This window comes from Sorex araneus, chromosome 8, assembly GCF_027595985.1.
Source record: "Sorex araneus isolate mSorAra2 chromosome 8, mSorAra2.pri, whole genome shotgun sequence".
In the NCBI taxonomy this organism is placed as follows: Eukaryota; Metazoa; Chordata; class Mammalia; order Eulipotyphla; family Soricidae; genus Sorex; species Sorex araneus.
Window position 1 is genome coordinate 64,595,328 of NC_073309.1, and position 15,990 is coordinate 64,611,317.

At 40.9% G+C, this 15,990-nt stretch overlaps 1 protein-coding gene across 3 annotated transcripts in view; it reads right to left on the bottom strand.

The window, feature by feature from the left end:
* Positions 1-15,990, bottom strand: part of CDC14A (cell division cycle 14A) — a 190,216-nt gene that overhangs the window by 111,710 nt on the left and 62,516 nt on the right. For all 3 annotated transcript variants that reach the window (XM_055146297.1, XM_055146295.1, XM_055146296.1), the window contains one exon: positions 6,227-6,306. In XM_055146297.1, coding sequence (XP_055002272.1) covers positions 6,227-6,306 — 80 coding nt within the window. The remainder of the gene's footprint in view (positions 1-6,226; positions 6,307-15,990) is intronic.

The window sequence follows — 15,990 nt, forward strand, 5'->3', positions numbered from 1 at the left end:
TTTCTGAATTTAATTCAGAAAATCCTGAATTAAAGACAAATGGAGCACTATTATACCCAGAATCTTTGAAATTGAAATGGGTGGTGGTGCAAGAAAACAGCACAAAGGTCGGAGCAAAGCATGTATATCCCAAGCACCACGAGGAGTGATCCTTGAGTATAGGGTTAGGATAAGCTCAGAACACACCATCAGTGGACAGCCTCCATACCCCCTAGCAAAAAAAAAAAAAAAAAAATCATAATCAACTTTAGACATAGTTAAATACTTGACTGATATGACTTGCAGATGCACGTTCAGGATGGTATGGCTATAGCTGGTATAACTGAAGCAGGATTTGTTATATTATTACCTTTTGTTAAGTTAGTATTAGTGTTCCATTTAATGAAGAAGTTGTATTAAAACTGCACTTTTCTCTTATACTAATGAGAACCCACATATTTCTCAAGAATGTCTTTAGCAGCAAGCTAGAGGAAAACGTTTATTTGGCTATTTTGACTTTGAGTCTTTCCATCCTCAGCATGTTGGCAAGTTGGCCTTTACGGGAACAAGGGATCTTTTACTTCTGGGGCTGGAGACAAGAGTGAATTAGCAAGCATGGTATGAATCTCCTTGGGCTCTTTCAGGGCACTATTTAGGGTGTATATTACTTGCACGCTTATATGCTTACAGTGTATATTACTGAACTTTCATTCTCCAAACCATACTACTGGAATTTGTCTAAGGTGCTAAGAGAGCACCCAGTGGAATTCCCAGATTGTTGGCAGAGACAATGGTTTTCAAAGGCACAATGTTTGTGAAAATTCCAGCTTTCAGTAAGCATTGGAAAGGTAATCAATCTAATTTGGACATGGCTTCTTTTTTATATCTTTTGCATTTTTTTTTCTGCCCCCTCATATGTTATAGCTTATCTTATATTCTGTTTATTGGTGCATAGGTAACAGATCGATAAATTTCCTATTATTAATAATTCCTCTATCTGCTAAAAATATTTTGTCATAAAATTAAATGGACTATAAAACTATACATATAATAAATAATATCTGAAAACAAGAACAAATAACATGACATGAAAAATAATGACTTAAGAAAGAGGTGAGCTTTGAGCTTGGGGTGGGGTGATCACTGACCTCTATATACACGTGGCTTGAGTGCTGGTTATTTTAGCTCCAGTTGTTCTAATTCATTTTTGATTTTTTTTGTTTTTTTTCTTTTGTTCTGAGGGGGCTTGCCCAGAAGGGGCAGGAATATGTTTCTGTATTGCTATTTTGTCTTGGAGAAGAAATCAGAACTTGTAAATTAATGTTTCCCAGCATCAGGTTATTTTTTAGACTTGCCTGTCTGAGCACTTTGAAAATGACTGCTTGTACTCCACGCCCCAAAACTCGATATCATTGGTTTGGGGTAAAGGCTGGGTACTGGAATACTTAGGGGGTGAGGGGAGGGTGGGTGACGGGCGGGCGGGAACTTGGGGATACTGGTGCTGGGAAATGTACACTGGTGGAGGGAGGGGTGTTGGAACACTGCTGAAATCCAATCATGAACAGCTTTTGTAGGGGTATATCTCACAGTCATTCAATTAAAAAATTTTTTAATGCCAGTTCCTATCAAAAACAAAAAAAGAAAGAGAACCAAAGATAAGATACTACAAAGGGGAAGGCACTGAAGGAAAACATTACAAAAAGAGAATACAGACATTCCAATGACAAGGATCTCAACAAAGATACCAACCACAGCTCATGGCTTTCAAAATGGTCTTCATAGTTTACATTTGTTAAATAGCAAAGCAATTACATTTAAATGGAAGTTCCTTTACATCTTCTTGCTTATTTTTTAAAAAATAAGCAAGATGAAAAAAGTTCTAGAGGCAACGATCAGAGTGGTATTTACAATACCACTGACATGAAAACACTGGTAAATACCAGAATACAAAGATTGGAGATAGAGAAAGGTCACAGCAATGATAGCAAACCAGAGCAGAGTCTAGAGACGATCCTTGGTAACACCGTGGTCTGCCTTGGTCAGCCTTGGTCAGCACTGGTCAGCCTAGACTAGGGACTAAAATCAGCTCCATCTTAGCATTAAGAAAAATCTTATCTCAGGGCTGGAGCGATAGCACAGCGGGTAGGGCGTTTGCCTTGCACGTGGCCGACCCGGGTTCGATTCCCAGCATCCCATATGGTCCCCCGAGCACCGCCAGGGGTGATTTCTGAGTGCAGAGCCAGGAGTAACCCCTGAGCATCGTTGGGTGTGACCCAAAAAGCAAAAAAAAAGAAAAATCTTATCTCTTATCTCCAGGAAACTCAAAATATTCATTCTACTAAATTCTTCACTGAAATACAATTGTGCTATACTTTGTACTATTTTCTGCTTCAAATGCATGGTTTATGAAATACTTGAATTTAGAAATGCAACTTAATATAACAAATTCTTGGTTCTTGAGTTATCAGAAAGATGTAAATTAGAATCATATTTAGGATCAAATTTTTAGATATAAAATAAGTGCATATGTGAAAAAATGCCTCATATTTGCATTAACCATTCTTTGTTCATTAGTACCTTCATGTAATGAAATTACTAAGTCATTTTACATCTAATAACAATATCATTTTTTTCCAGTGAACTATCTTAGTCTCGTCTAGTAATATATTTGAGGCCAAAAAATTTAAGACACTATAGTCAGAATGATGGGACATGACCTAAATGTCTGCCAGGTACTAGTAAAATATATTCTTATACATTTTTATAGCAATATAATGCAGTAAGGTAGGAAACTTTGTATTTACTGACATGAAGCTATCCCACATAAATTAAGTAGGAAAAAAATCAAGATGCAAGACAGTTTATGTAATATGCTACATTTTTTAAAAAAATTAAAATAGGAAAAGTACCTAGATTTATTTGTTGATACATATGTAAAGAAACTCTAGGAAAATAAACTAAAACCAGAAGTTACTGAGATTAGCCAGATGAGGATCAAGAATTAGAGGATCTTCAATATGCTTTTTATCTATAATTTTCATCAATCTTTTAAAGTTTTGAATCATTTGAATAACTTTTATTTCCAAGTAACTAGTAATTAAAAATAATTCTGAAAAACATGCCACAGTTGTTAATAATTGCAACTCTACATTAAGTAATGATAACTTTCATATACTTTTTCCATCTAGTCCAACCTTATTAGTTATTCAAAACTTTTTATTCACAGGAAACTAATTAATTACTTAGCATGTATCAGCAAAAAGACTATCCTTAAAGAAAGAATTTATTCTTTCCTCCTCTAATTTCTTCACCTCCATTAACAATATAGAAAAGCCAGGCACATGTGCCTGGTGGAATGAAATATCTTCCTTGACTTTTGTGTAGATAATATTATGAGGATAAAAATTAATACATATTTCCCATTTCAAAGTTTTATATTAACTTTTGCATCATCCACTGTTCCAAATTCTTATATTGATTTTTACATCATCTGTTGGACCTTTGGCTGGTGTCACAATTTTACTATAGCATTACAATTTTCAGGTGCATGTGTAGTCTTCAAATTAACCATGAAAATTACACATGCTTATGATTTCAAAAACGACTCTAAGGAGTCATCAGGAGACATTTGCCGTGGATTCAGAAACACCAGGAGTGGTCCCTGAGCAGAGAGCCAAGAGTAAGCCTTGACACAGCCTGGTGTGATCCAAAAACAACAACCAAACAAACAAAACAAAACTTTCTGTTGAAAAATAGAGATAGTACAGTGAAGATATCAGTGGGCAGGGCTGAGCCCCACCAGGAGGAAGTGACTACAGAACCAGGAGTGTGTGTGTGGGGGGGAGGGAAGGGAAGATTAAGGTGCATTCAATGACTTCAGGAAAAGATTATATGTGTGTGTGAGTGTGTGTGTGTGTGTGTGTGTGTGTGTGTGTGTGTGTGCAGGGCTTAGCCCCACCAGGAGGAAGTGATTGCAGAGCCAGGAGTATGTGTGTGTCTGTGTGTCTGTGTGTTTGTGTCATGGATGTCTGTGTGTCTGTGTGTGTCTGTGTGTCTGTGTGTATGTGTTTGGGGTGGGAGGGGAGATTAAGGTGCATTCAATGCCTTCAGGAAAAGATTAAGTAATCCTGTCAGCTGACAGCCCTCCCTCACAGGGCCCCTACAGACACACTGTCACTATCAGAGGGGCCTTCTAAAGCTCACCCAGACCCACACCCCAGGGTTTCCACGACACACACCTGTGCACTTGCCCTCCCTCCTCTGTCTCGTCTCCTTAGCTACTGGACACTTGCCTTTAGAAGCCTCATTTAAATGGCTTTGATATTTTCCCAATTCTAGCAGACCTCATTATATCAGAATTAATCTTTTTTATTTTTCTACAACTTACATTTTTTTAAAGAAAAAACATGATATTTTTCTATACCTGTCTGCCCTACTACAGGTGTATCTACACCTGTCTGTGTGATCACTGGACATCCACCCATGCCAATATTTATTAAAAGCACCTCCCAGACTTAGAGAAACGCATCTAGACTGTGCGCTGAGCTATGACCTCATGCCGCCCGGAGAGGTAAGGGTTTTTCTCTCCCAGCGCTTTCCTTCTACGGGGAAGAGAGCAGCGGCGGCGGCAGCAGCGCCCATGCGGCGTCCACCATTTTCTAGGACTCACAACCCAGAGGTGCAGGTTGTAGTGGCATAGTGCTCGAGAGGTCATGGGAAGGGGGTGTTACCGGCACGCCCTCCGCCCAGATGAGATCTGGAGCAGCCGCGTGCGACACGGCCCCTCTACTCCCTAAGGACTGTGATCCAGGAGGTCTACTAACCCATGTTGGCACCCAGAGACTTATAGAAATGCATCTAGGCTGTAAACTGAGCTAAAACAACAGAAATCCAAATGATTTCTTTTTTGCAGGTTTGATTGTTGGGGTAAAATTCCAAATAATAATAGTCAGTTCTCTGTTGAAATATTGAATGTATCCAAAGTATAGAGAGAATAAAGTGAAGATCATTGGCCACTCAGGTGCGGGGGGGAGGGGAGGGATGAGAGGGGGTATATTGGGGTTCTTGGTGGGGGAACAGGTGCACTGGTGAAGGAATGGACGTTTGATCATTATATGACTGAGACTTAAACCTAAAAGCTTTGTAACTTATCACAGTGATTCAATAAAATAAAATTTTTTTTTAATTTAAAAAAAAATAAAATAAAAGCACCTCCCAGTGTCCAGGTCAGAGCCCTTCCCTCTATGGGTTTGCTGGAGAGGAAGGAGGCAGAGACAAGCAAAGCCCTTTCAACACAGTTGTTAGTTACGATGATATTAGACACAACCATAGGCAATCTATCAGTTTAAAGCTGACAGATTTAAACACAAACAAGCAAAAACATTAGAATCATTCACAAGTATACGAGAGGGGGCTTGAGTAGGAGCTTTGAAATATCTCTTCTACTTTCTTTAAGCAAGGGCAGGTTTACCCAAAAATCAAATACATTTTTTACAGATTATTCTTTCCCAGCATTGTAATGAGACGGCCTCCCTCAGAATGGACAGACTGGCCAGCGAGACGGCTCCCACTGAGCGTGTCTCGGGAAGGAGCTGGTAGATCACCCGCTCCGGACGGCTCCCACTGAGCGTGTCTCGGGAAGGAGCTGGTAGATCACCCTCTCCGGACGGCTCCCACTGAGCGTGTCTCGGGAAGGAGCTGGTAGATCACCCGCTCCGGACGGCTCCCACTGAGCGTGTCTCGGGAAGGAGCTGGTAGATCACCCTCTCCGGACGGCTCCCACTGAGCGTGTCTCGGGAAGGAGCTGTAGATCACCCTCTCCAGCCCCGTGCCATCACTCAGAGCTCAGTCAAGGTTCATGAAATAGAACAAATGGATGAGGCAGTTGCTGAAACCTAACAAACCTTGACAAGTTTATGAGCTCATAAATCAGGCACTCTAAACTAGGGGTCATGATATCAAAAGTATTCAAAGGGGGAAAAATTTTTTAAGAGGAGAATGCTAATTTATTCTTCGTTGCTAAAAGGGTAGACCGAAAATGTGAAAGATCCCAGGGTCCTCCCTCGCCCGGATTGGGAACATTTCCCCCAAAAGACTGACAAAATAAAACTCCCTAATTTCCTAATTTCTAATTTCCTTCCAATTAAAATCACAATCATGGTCCTGAAACATTCTGGCACAACAATATAACTCTCCACTAGCAAGCTCATCGCACAGTGCTCCCGCCCACCTCCCTGGGCAGGCGTACCTGAATGGAAGGTAGGGGGAGTTGGAGCCAGACAGGAGAGCTCTGTAGGCTTCTTCTGGTGTCTTCTTTAAGTAGATTACCTACGACAGAGAAGCGGCAACATCAGAACCCTACCAAAGAATGACACGGGAAGAATTTTAATAAACAAATACACCTTTCATGACTTCCTTTCACTGTGACAATTGTCATGGTGATAATAATTGACCTTTAGATAGCAACCAAGCTACTCTAACTTTCTTTTGGCTTGAAGACTTTGGCTTATAGACGGGGAAGGGCTGAGAGAGACGGGCAGACCCCTCCGGGCAGCCCACCCATAGCCGTTTGCAAACCATTCAGAGCAGACACGGTCGCAGTTTCCTTTGGGCACAGAACAGGGGCTGGAGCCATAGTACAGCAGGCAGGCAATTGCCTTGCACACAGCTGAGCCAGGTTCCATCCTTTGTATCCCACAGGGTCCCTTGAGCACCACCAGGAATAATTCCTAAGTACAGAACAAGGAATAACCCCTATGCAACACTAGCTGTGACCCAAAAAGAAAAACAAGAGGCAAATTACAGAAACACTTCCACCTCTACATGTATGCACACCAAAGCCCAGTCCTGGCCACCCTGTCCTTCGAAAATTTCCTTTCTACCTGCAGGGTAATTGAGTGTCTGGTGAATTTGAATTTTTAAAGACCTCAAGGTAGGCACAAATCCCATGAGAAGTCTACAGAATTCTCCTTGGCTCTAAGGAAAGCCTGCATTGCTGTCTAAACAATCACCGAGGTCCCTAAGAGCCTGCAAGATAAATTAATCTGAAACAAAGACACTAAGAGGTGCTCTGACCCCTGGTAGTAAACAACTTCTCTTGAATCGTGTCACATACAGTCACACCCAGGCCCTGGCCTGCATCAGGAGCAGTTACCTGGTTAAGAGAATCTACATTCTTGGTGACTGAGACCAGAATGAATGAAAATAAATACAGCCAGGTATCAGAGCTGGAAACAAAATAAAAGGGGTACAGGAAAGGCAAAAGGAAAAAGGCTGCACGAAGTACGAGAAGAGCCTCTGGGAGCGTGTGGAGAAAGAAGGCCGTGCAGAAGGGCAGGGAGCGGGGAAAGGACGGGCTCTCCTGACAGTGGCAATGACAAAGCCGGGTCCCTGCAAGTTGCTGAAGGAGACATGGGTATGTCTTGGGCTGGCAGAGAAAGGGCGAGAAACAGCTGCCAGACTGTGAAGAGGCATACAAGCCATGGGGGGGGGGGGGGGGGCAGTTTGGTTCGACTCCACATGCAGTTTGACCATTCAGTTCCAAACTGGGGACATTGGTCCTTGCCAGCAACAGTGGGACTCTAACCACATTCCTAAAACCTTTTCTCCCTAGAATTAGGACAATATTTCCTTCATAGACGCCTACATCAAACCTCCACTTCACTGATAGCAATCAGAGAGCCTCTGATCTTTAAAAGGAGAGTTTTTGCCAGGAATATATCACATGTCGTTAACTAATATTAAGAATTAAGCTCGGCCCAGATAAGATCCGGAGCTACCGCACGCAAAATGGACCCTCTGCTCCTAAAGACTATGATCCGAGAGGTCTTCTAACCCATTTTGGCACCCTGAGCGGCTTCTTACAGACATGCATCTAGACTGTGAACTCAGCTAAAATATCAGAAATCCAAAAGCAATGAAAAGAAATTATTAAATGATGCCTTTTCAGCAGGCCTGATTGTTGGGGGGGGGGGAAATTCCAAACAATAATAGTGAGTTCTCTATTGAAACATTGAATGTATTCAAAGTATAGAGAGAATAAAGTGAAGATCATTAGCTACTTAGGTGGGGACTGGGTGGGAGGGGGTCTTTTGGGGTTCCTGGTGGTGGAACATGTGCACTGGTGAAGGGATGGGGGTTCAATCATTATATGAGTGAGACTTAAATCTGAAAGCTTTGTATTTTTTTTCACGATGATTCAATAAAATAAAAACAAAAAAAAGAATTAGGAGATACCTCAAATCTGAATTCTCAGAGAAAGAAAAGAAATACATAAAGATACTCTCAACTTTAATATGAAAGCCATGCACTCAGTGAAAAGTAAACACGAAAGCCTGATAAGGCGCAACACTGGCCAAAGAAAACTGAATATGAAACACGCACAGCACAGCACAAGAAACCACCACAAAAGGACTGGTGGAGATGTGAGGTGCAGATCCCACAAAGAAAGAAACACAACCCTCGTTGCCCCTAAAATAATGGCAAGGGCCCATTTAAAGCAATCCCAGCTTTAAAGTCCATTTTCAGTAACCAACATTAAACAGCATTTTGCTCTTGGGCAGGTTATATAATAAGTTGGTTATACTGCTGTGATTTTTTTTTTTATTGAATCACCATGAGATACAGTTACAAAGCTTTTATGTTTGAGTTTCAGTCACACAATGATCAAACATCCATCCCTCCACCTGTGCACATTCTCCGCCACCAATGTCCCCAGTATCCCCCGCCTCATTCCAGCCCTCCCCCTGCCTCTATGGCAATTTCCCCCAGACTCTCTCTACTTTTGCTATGATTTCTTAAGCCTGAAACTGCAGTGGTGTTTGAAAGTTAGTACGGCTACTCAAATGGAAAGCTGCTTAGAGAATGCGTCTGTGTCTGGATTAGACAATAAAAGCTTATACAACCACCTTTGTGAAGCAAAACTATGCAGCCCTTCTCAGGAGCGATTACATTAATTCCCTTTAATTCTGAGGCAGTCATTCTAAAGGAGAGGCACAGCCCACACGAAATGCTTCTTTGGACGGCTACCCTAGCGGATTTCGCGGCTCAGCTTACCTGCGTGACTTAGCACACATGACCATGTTTGCACACGGTAAGATGAGAGTCTTTGTTTTTATTTTTATCCCAGTGCTAAATTATTAATGCATGCAAAACGAAACCCAAGAGAAGCCATCTAAACTCCAGGAAGATTCCAGGAGCAGGTAAACGCAATGACCTTTTACAACAGGATGAGAGTTGGTTGGGAGGGAAGCGAACTCTTTTCTAAGTGAGTACATTGCTGAATGCATGCATGCTGGAGTCATTAAGATAGCAGAATGAATTTTTCCAGGAGAAAATATAATATGGATTCTTACAATACATCTTCTTGGCCATTAAGAAGAGGAGAAAAAATGAGACAGACTAGACCCACTAAAGCTTGGAAGGAGTACATTTTTTTTTTGCTTTTTTGGGCACACCTGGCGATGCTCAGGAATTACTCCTGGCTCTGCACTCAGGAATCACCCCTGGCGGTGCTCAGGGGACATATGGGATGCTGGGAATCGAACCTGGGTCGGCCACATGCAAGGCAAACGCCCTCCCCGCCATGCTATCGCTCCAGCCCCTGGAAGGAGTACTTTTAAGCCTTATTGTTGAAGCTCAGAAAGGAAAGGAATTTTCCAAGCTGACATTATTGCCCTGTGCCAGGGCTGAAATTCAAACACAGGTGTAACACCACACCCCACGATAATTCCTTGTAGCACAATATAACTATAGGCAACAGGAGCACAAATCTGAATAAGGATTCCCAATGCATTGCACCTGAGTCTCAAAAGCAGGTGGCTTTAAACTTAACAGTTGTGCCTTGAGGGACAGGGTTAGAAGGGAGATTAAAGACAGAAAAGAGTATTTTTATACCATTTCTACATTTTTGTATGTTTTATGCAGATATGCATTAATTGATTTTTAAAGGAAGAGGAACTAGTTAAAAGTTAAATGTATGCTCTTTCCATAAGTAAAACCTGTGAGTTTTTTGTTTTCTTTTTGTTTTTGTTTTTGATTTGGGGGCCACATCCAGCTGCGCGCAGGTCTTACTCCAGCTATGGGCTCGGGGATCACTTCCAGAGGCATGAGGGACCATATGGGTGTCAGTGATGGAACCTGATCAGAAGCATGCAGGGAAAGTGCCTTATTTGCTGTACTATCTCCCCAACTCTAAAATCTATGTTTAATACACAAAAATTTATAAGATTCTAGTACTACTAAAAAACATTTCCTGAATAAAATACCTTGAAACATCTCCAAATATCCAGATTTCCCTTTTATGTTTGTAAGGAGTGGAAAATATTTAATGTGCTTTCTACTACTCTTCTCACTTGATATTAGCATATCTCAACTAAAACTAGAAAAATCTTCCCTAAATTCTAAAAAAAAATTAACAAAATGCCCTTTTGTGCTGCATGATTTAGCATGACGATGTATCCCTGGAACACAGACACTGCTTTTTATAAAATGCCCTATTCCTGCCAGGAAATCCTAGAAATCTTAATGGGAACAGCAGTTGATGTGTATTTTCTTATTTTTCAATAACTGTCAGGCAATTAAAGTAATGTTTTTTGCTTAATTAACTGTGATACCAGATGCCAATGACTCAATGTCTTTAATTGAAAGTTCTCTCAAAGCCAGCATTCTAACACATAGAACCAATGGTGATGAGATTTTTATCTAACAAGTTAAAATGATATCATTATGCAGTTTACCAATCTGCCAAACTTCAATTACTCGTACACCAACTTTCCCAACATCTGCCACAAGATGAATCACCATGTACTATCATTATCGCTTTAAATAAACATACTTTTAAACTTAATTCCATTAATTCTAGTATTTATTTCATTGCTATGAATGAAAAACGAGTACCACCTGTCAAAGCTTATATATAAATGTAGGCTTAAGATGTACTAATTCTTAAAATTTTAAACGTTTGGGGCCAGAGAGATAGTTCAGTAGGTTGGATGCTTGTCTAGCACATGGCCACCAAGGGTTCAATTCCTGGCATGCCTACCATGCCCCAATCCCGTCAGAAATGATCCCTGAGTAGGAGCCAGAAGTAAGCTCTGAACACAGAAAGCAAAAAAAAAAACAATAATGTTTGTGCATGCCACACATAAAAAAAAAAAGTAACAAGTATCAAAACTGTACTGATTCTATTGAATAGCAGACCAGGCTGGGAAGCTACATGGAATCCTCTTAGCATTAATCTTGCAAATGTTGCTATATCGTTTCTTTTCAACTAAATCCCATGTCATTACATCCTTAAAGCCTATCAAAAAATAAACTCAAGAGCACTGGTGAATTTACCATTATATTTCTTTACTCGGATAATTTAATCTCTCTGACATACATGGTGTGATTCTTTTTTCTTTTTTTTCTTTTCTCTTTACAGGGTGGTTCTTAAAACAACACATAATACAGAAGCCTGAACCAGACCAAGTCGGAAATTTACTAATGATCTTTCCCTGGGAACATTTTCCTCAGTTCTGCGTACATTTTTAACTTTGTCCTCGGTTGTTTGTTCCCCCATCTACAAAAATAGCCTTTCCGCAAAATATATGTACATAGACACACACTGAATATTTTAAAGTGAAGCCCCCGCCCCTTTGTTAATTACTTTATATTTTGTGGCCTACCAGTGGAAATACTCTTGGGGATCTATCTGATTTTGCCATCTGAATGTATTCTTAAATTCTGCTTTTGATTCCTATTGTTTAATATTTTACTGGCTTCTGTATGAAAGACGACACAAATGCTGAGAACAGCCTTTCCCAGTTACGTGCTGCCACCAGGACACTGACCTGATAGCTGTGATATTAATGCTCCAACTATTTATTTCTGAGTCAATTAAAATTGTTTCAAAACAGAAGTTTCTAGAAGACATGCTATAACTTGAAAGTAGCTGAGAAAAACTACAGTTCATCAAATATAGAAAATATATTCCAAAGAGGAGAGATTCTCCTTAAAAGTTTAAAATGACTACATTTTTTAAAAAATTATTGAATCTTTGTGAATTGTAGTTATTCATGATTGAGTTTCAGTCATTCATTCCAACACAAGTTTTCCTCCAACACAGCTGGATGTGGCCCCCAAATCAAAAACCAAAACAAAAGGAAAACAAAACACCCATAGATTTTATTTATGGAAAGAGCATACATTTAACATTTACCTAGTTCTCCCTTTAAAAATCAATTAATGCATATTTGCATAAAACATAAATAAATGTAGAAATGGTAAAAAATACTCCTTTCTGTCTTTAATCTTCTGCACCCCAACCTGCCTTTGTGGCAGACACTTCCTTTTCCTTCTTCTATTTTCCTTCCCCACCCCTTCTGTTTACAATACTGTTGCTGACAGGGTATCATGCATGTCCCTTTAAGACACTAGATATCACATATTGAAGGCTAAACTGAACTTAGTCTATGATGTGTGCTTTGGGTTCTAGTTTATTAACTCTAAGTCATCCTGTTTAGCAGCTCCATATGACTTAAAACTTAAAACTCTATTTGCACGGGAGCATTTATGGATGGGCAGACATAGAAACTGTTTCTTCATACTTTGAAACTCCCTTGTCAATGCTAACCAGTATAGAAAATGCTCACTTAGCTTGAAACCATTGCTCTCTAACTGGCTTTTGGCCCTTTTCACAAGACCTCTCAGTCAGACTCACAATCTCAAGCTATCGTCAAGACTGGCCATTCCTTCACACTCTTACCTCTTGAGCTATACTTGCATTCCCTTGAATTTTCACTTGTTTGTTTGGTTTTGGTTTGGGGGCCACACCCAAATTAATGAAAAATTGCCTTAAATTTGCAAAGTACTTGGAATATATATACATATTCTGAAGTTTGAGTTCTTTGAAGCTTTATTTTTTTAAATTTTTTTATTAGTGAATCACCGTGAGGTACAGTTACAGACTTAAAAACTTTCGTGCTTGCATTTCAGTCATACAATGATCTCCATCTCTCCACCAGTGCCCATTCTCCACCACCAATAATCCCAGCATCCCTACCACCACCCCCACCCTGTACCCTCCACCCCACCCCACCTCTGTGGCAGGGCATTCCCTTTTGCTCTCTCTCTCTCTTTTTGGGTGTTGTGGTTTGCAACAGAGGTATTGAGTGCCCATCATGTTCGGTCTATAGTCCACTTTCGGCAAGCCTCTCCCATCCTGAGCGGGCCCTCCAAACACCCTTTACTTGGTGTTCCCTTCTCTATCTGAGCTGTCTTTTCCCCCCAGCATGTGAGGCCGGCTTCCAAGCCATGCAGTCAACCTCCTGGTTCTTATCCCTACTATTCTTGGGTGTTAGTCTCCCATTCTGTTACTTTATATTCCACAGATGAGTACTCAGAATATATTATTTATCCACAATATGAGGTTAATTTACCTTAATGGATAGCTTTCTGTTGGGTTTGTTTACTTTTTAATAATGTCACTACAACTTTAGTGAAAATTCCCAGGGGAACTAATAAAACTAACTCTGGGAGCCCAGTTGTATAAGAGTATCAGATTAGGGGGGAGTCTACAGATGAAGAATGATGTACTAAAAAAGGAAACATGGGACCAATTTTTAAAAGAAAAGTCCTCAACCAAATGATCTGCAGATGTTTCTAGAGTATTCCGAGAGTGGCATTCTAACTGACCTCTCACTTCCAGTTCCAAAACACTCAGCCACTGACACAGTGAGCCAAGCTCAACAAGCGTTTACCTGCTGCTCACAATCGGCACAAGACCCAGCCACATAGGAGGATGAAAGGAAATTCTGTAACCTTACTAGGGAGCTTAAAGACACAGGCCAGGGGCTTTTAGAGAGGCTGGCAAGGAAGAGGGAGAGGGCAGATTCCCCCTGAGTCTTCTGGGCATCATGGCAGCATCTCCATGGTAACTTGCTCCCCTCCCTGGCCTCCGCCCTAAATCACTCTGGCAGGGCAATTTTCTCTGGCAGGCTGATGGAATTAAACTGTTGTCTCGAAGTCTCTCCTTTCTCCTTCCAACTGGCTTTCCCAGGATGCGTTCCTGGGGTTACTTGAGTCTGTCCTCCGAGGCTGCAAGGTGGATGAGGGTAGGTTCTATCTCTTCTCTATCTCAGGACTCAATATCTCCTGGCACACTGCACACCCATGAAAACATTTGGTGGTTGCCTGAACAAACAGTGGCAAGAGGGGTTGGAGAGAGAGTACTTGCCTTGCATGCGCCTGACCTGGGTTCGATCCTCAACATATGGGAAACATACCCCATACAGTCTCCCAAGCACCACCAGGAGTAATTCCTGAGTGCAGAAAACTGGGGGGAGGGAGAAAGAAAGAAATATATATATGTACATATATATATATATATATATATATATATATAGGGAGAGAAAAAGAAGTGTGTGTATAGTGACAAGAAAGTGGACATTTTGTGAGAACGAGTATGACACAGCCACAAAACACTCATCACTTATCTAAGAAGTAGGTGACAGATGGAGCGATAAGGCACACCAAGTCTTCTCTTTCACTTCAAGTTATTTACCTTAATTCCCCCCTTCCTGTTTCCTCACCTGAGGAAGTCGAGATAGTAAGTATCGTAATACCACCTATTGGAAAGATTAACTGAATAAATAATAGATGAAAAATATTCAGAATTATTTCTAGCACGTAGCTCTTCTAACAGCAAGGAGTCAGAGAAAGGAGGTAAACTTTGGCTCCTGAAGTTTTTTTCTCCTCTTACCACTTACAGCCATGTGACTCTGAACCCACAATGGTTATTATTTCTGACACCTTAGCCCTAAAGCCTGTCTATGCAGACTAAAATCAAAATAAGAGGTGGTAAACATCCCTCCTGACTGCTACGGAGCAAAACCATAACACAGAGGCTATCATTTAGCTCAACCCCCTCATTTTAAATAAAGTACAGACACTGCCCTTACCCTCAGCTCTGCCTCTTCAAACACTCCGAGTCTCTAAGGCGCCTTTATCGCCACCGCAGCAGAACAAATGCACTGGTCCCTGTTTTAGCAAACCCATTAGCAGAGTGTCAAGGGTGCTTGTGACAGAGCACGTGTGTGGGAAACAAAGTACCTGGAGACAAAAGGAAGTTGATGCTGCACTCATTTTCCTTACGTGAACTTCTTGTGAACAAAAGAATAACATTGCCGGGCCCCGTTTTTAGGAGAGGAAACGGTTACCAATGCTGCAAAGAAGCAACCACAGAGCTCCGTGGAACGGACACCTCACAAACAGCTGTGACATGAGAAAGTACAGAGAGCTGAGACATAAAATTTTTGAAATTCTTCTTTGGTTCCCAAGGCTGTGGTTCTCGGACTTCTTAAATATCAGGCAGTTACAAAACTTCTTTTCCTGAAGATGGCATTGAGTTTAAGTGTCATCCATAAACACAAGCAAAATGTTTAATTTTATTATTTTTAGCACCATTTCTGTCTTAATCCCATGATACCTCCCATGATACCTCCCATGAGAATAATATCTGAATTCAACTTTTTGTTTTTGTTTTAAAAAGGAGGAAAAATGGCACATTTTTCAGATGCCAACTGATCCTCCATTTGATACAATAGTTTATAAAAAATTCAGTGTTAAACAATCACCAAGTAAATTTGCTAAATCTGATTACAAATAAGATATGTAGTTGTATTTTTAAAACAACCTTGCCATAAGACCATTTATGGGAAGGAAAGGAAGAAAGAGGATAAATAAATTAGAACAAAGGGACGAGTAAATGAAGAATGGAAATGGATTTTCAGTGGTGAGCATCACTGTCACTGTCACTGTCATCCCGTTGCTCACCGATTTGTTCTAGCGGGCACCAGTAACATCTCTCATTGTGAGACTTATTGTTACTGTTTTTGGAATATCCAGTACGCCACGGGTATCTTGCCAGGCTCTGCTGTGCGGGCGTGATACTCTCGGTAGCTTGCCGAGCTCTCCAAGAGGGGCGGAGGAATCAAACATGGGTCGGCCACATGAAAGGCAAATGCCCTATCA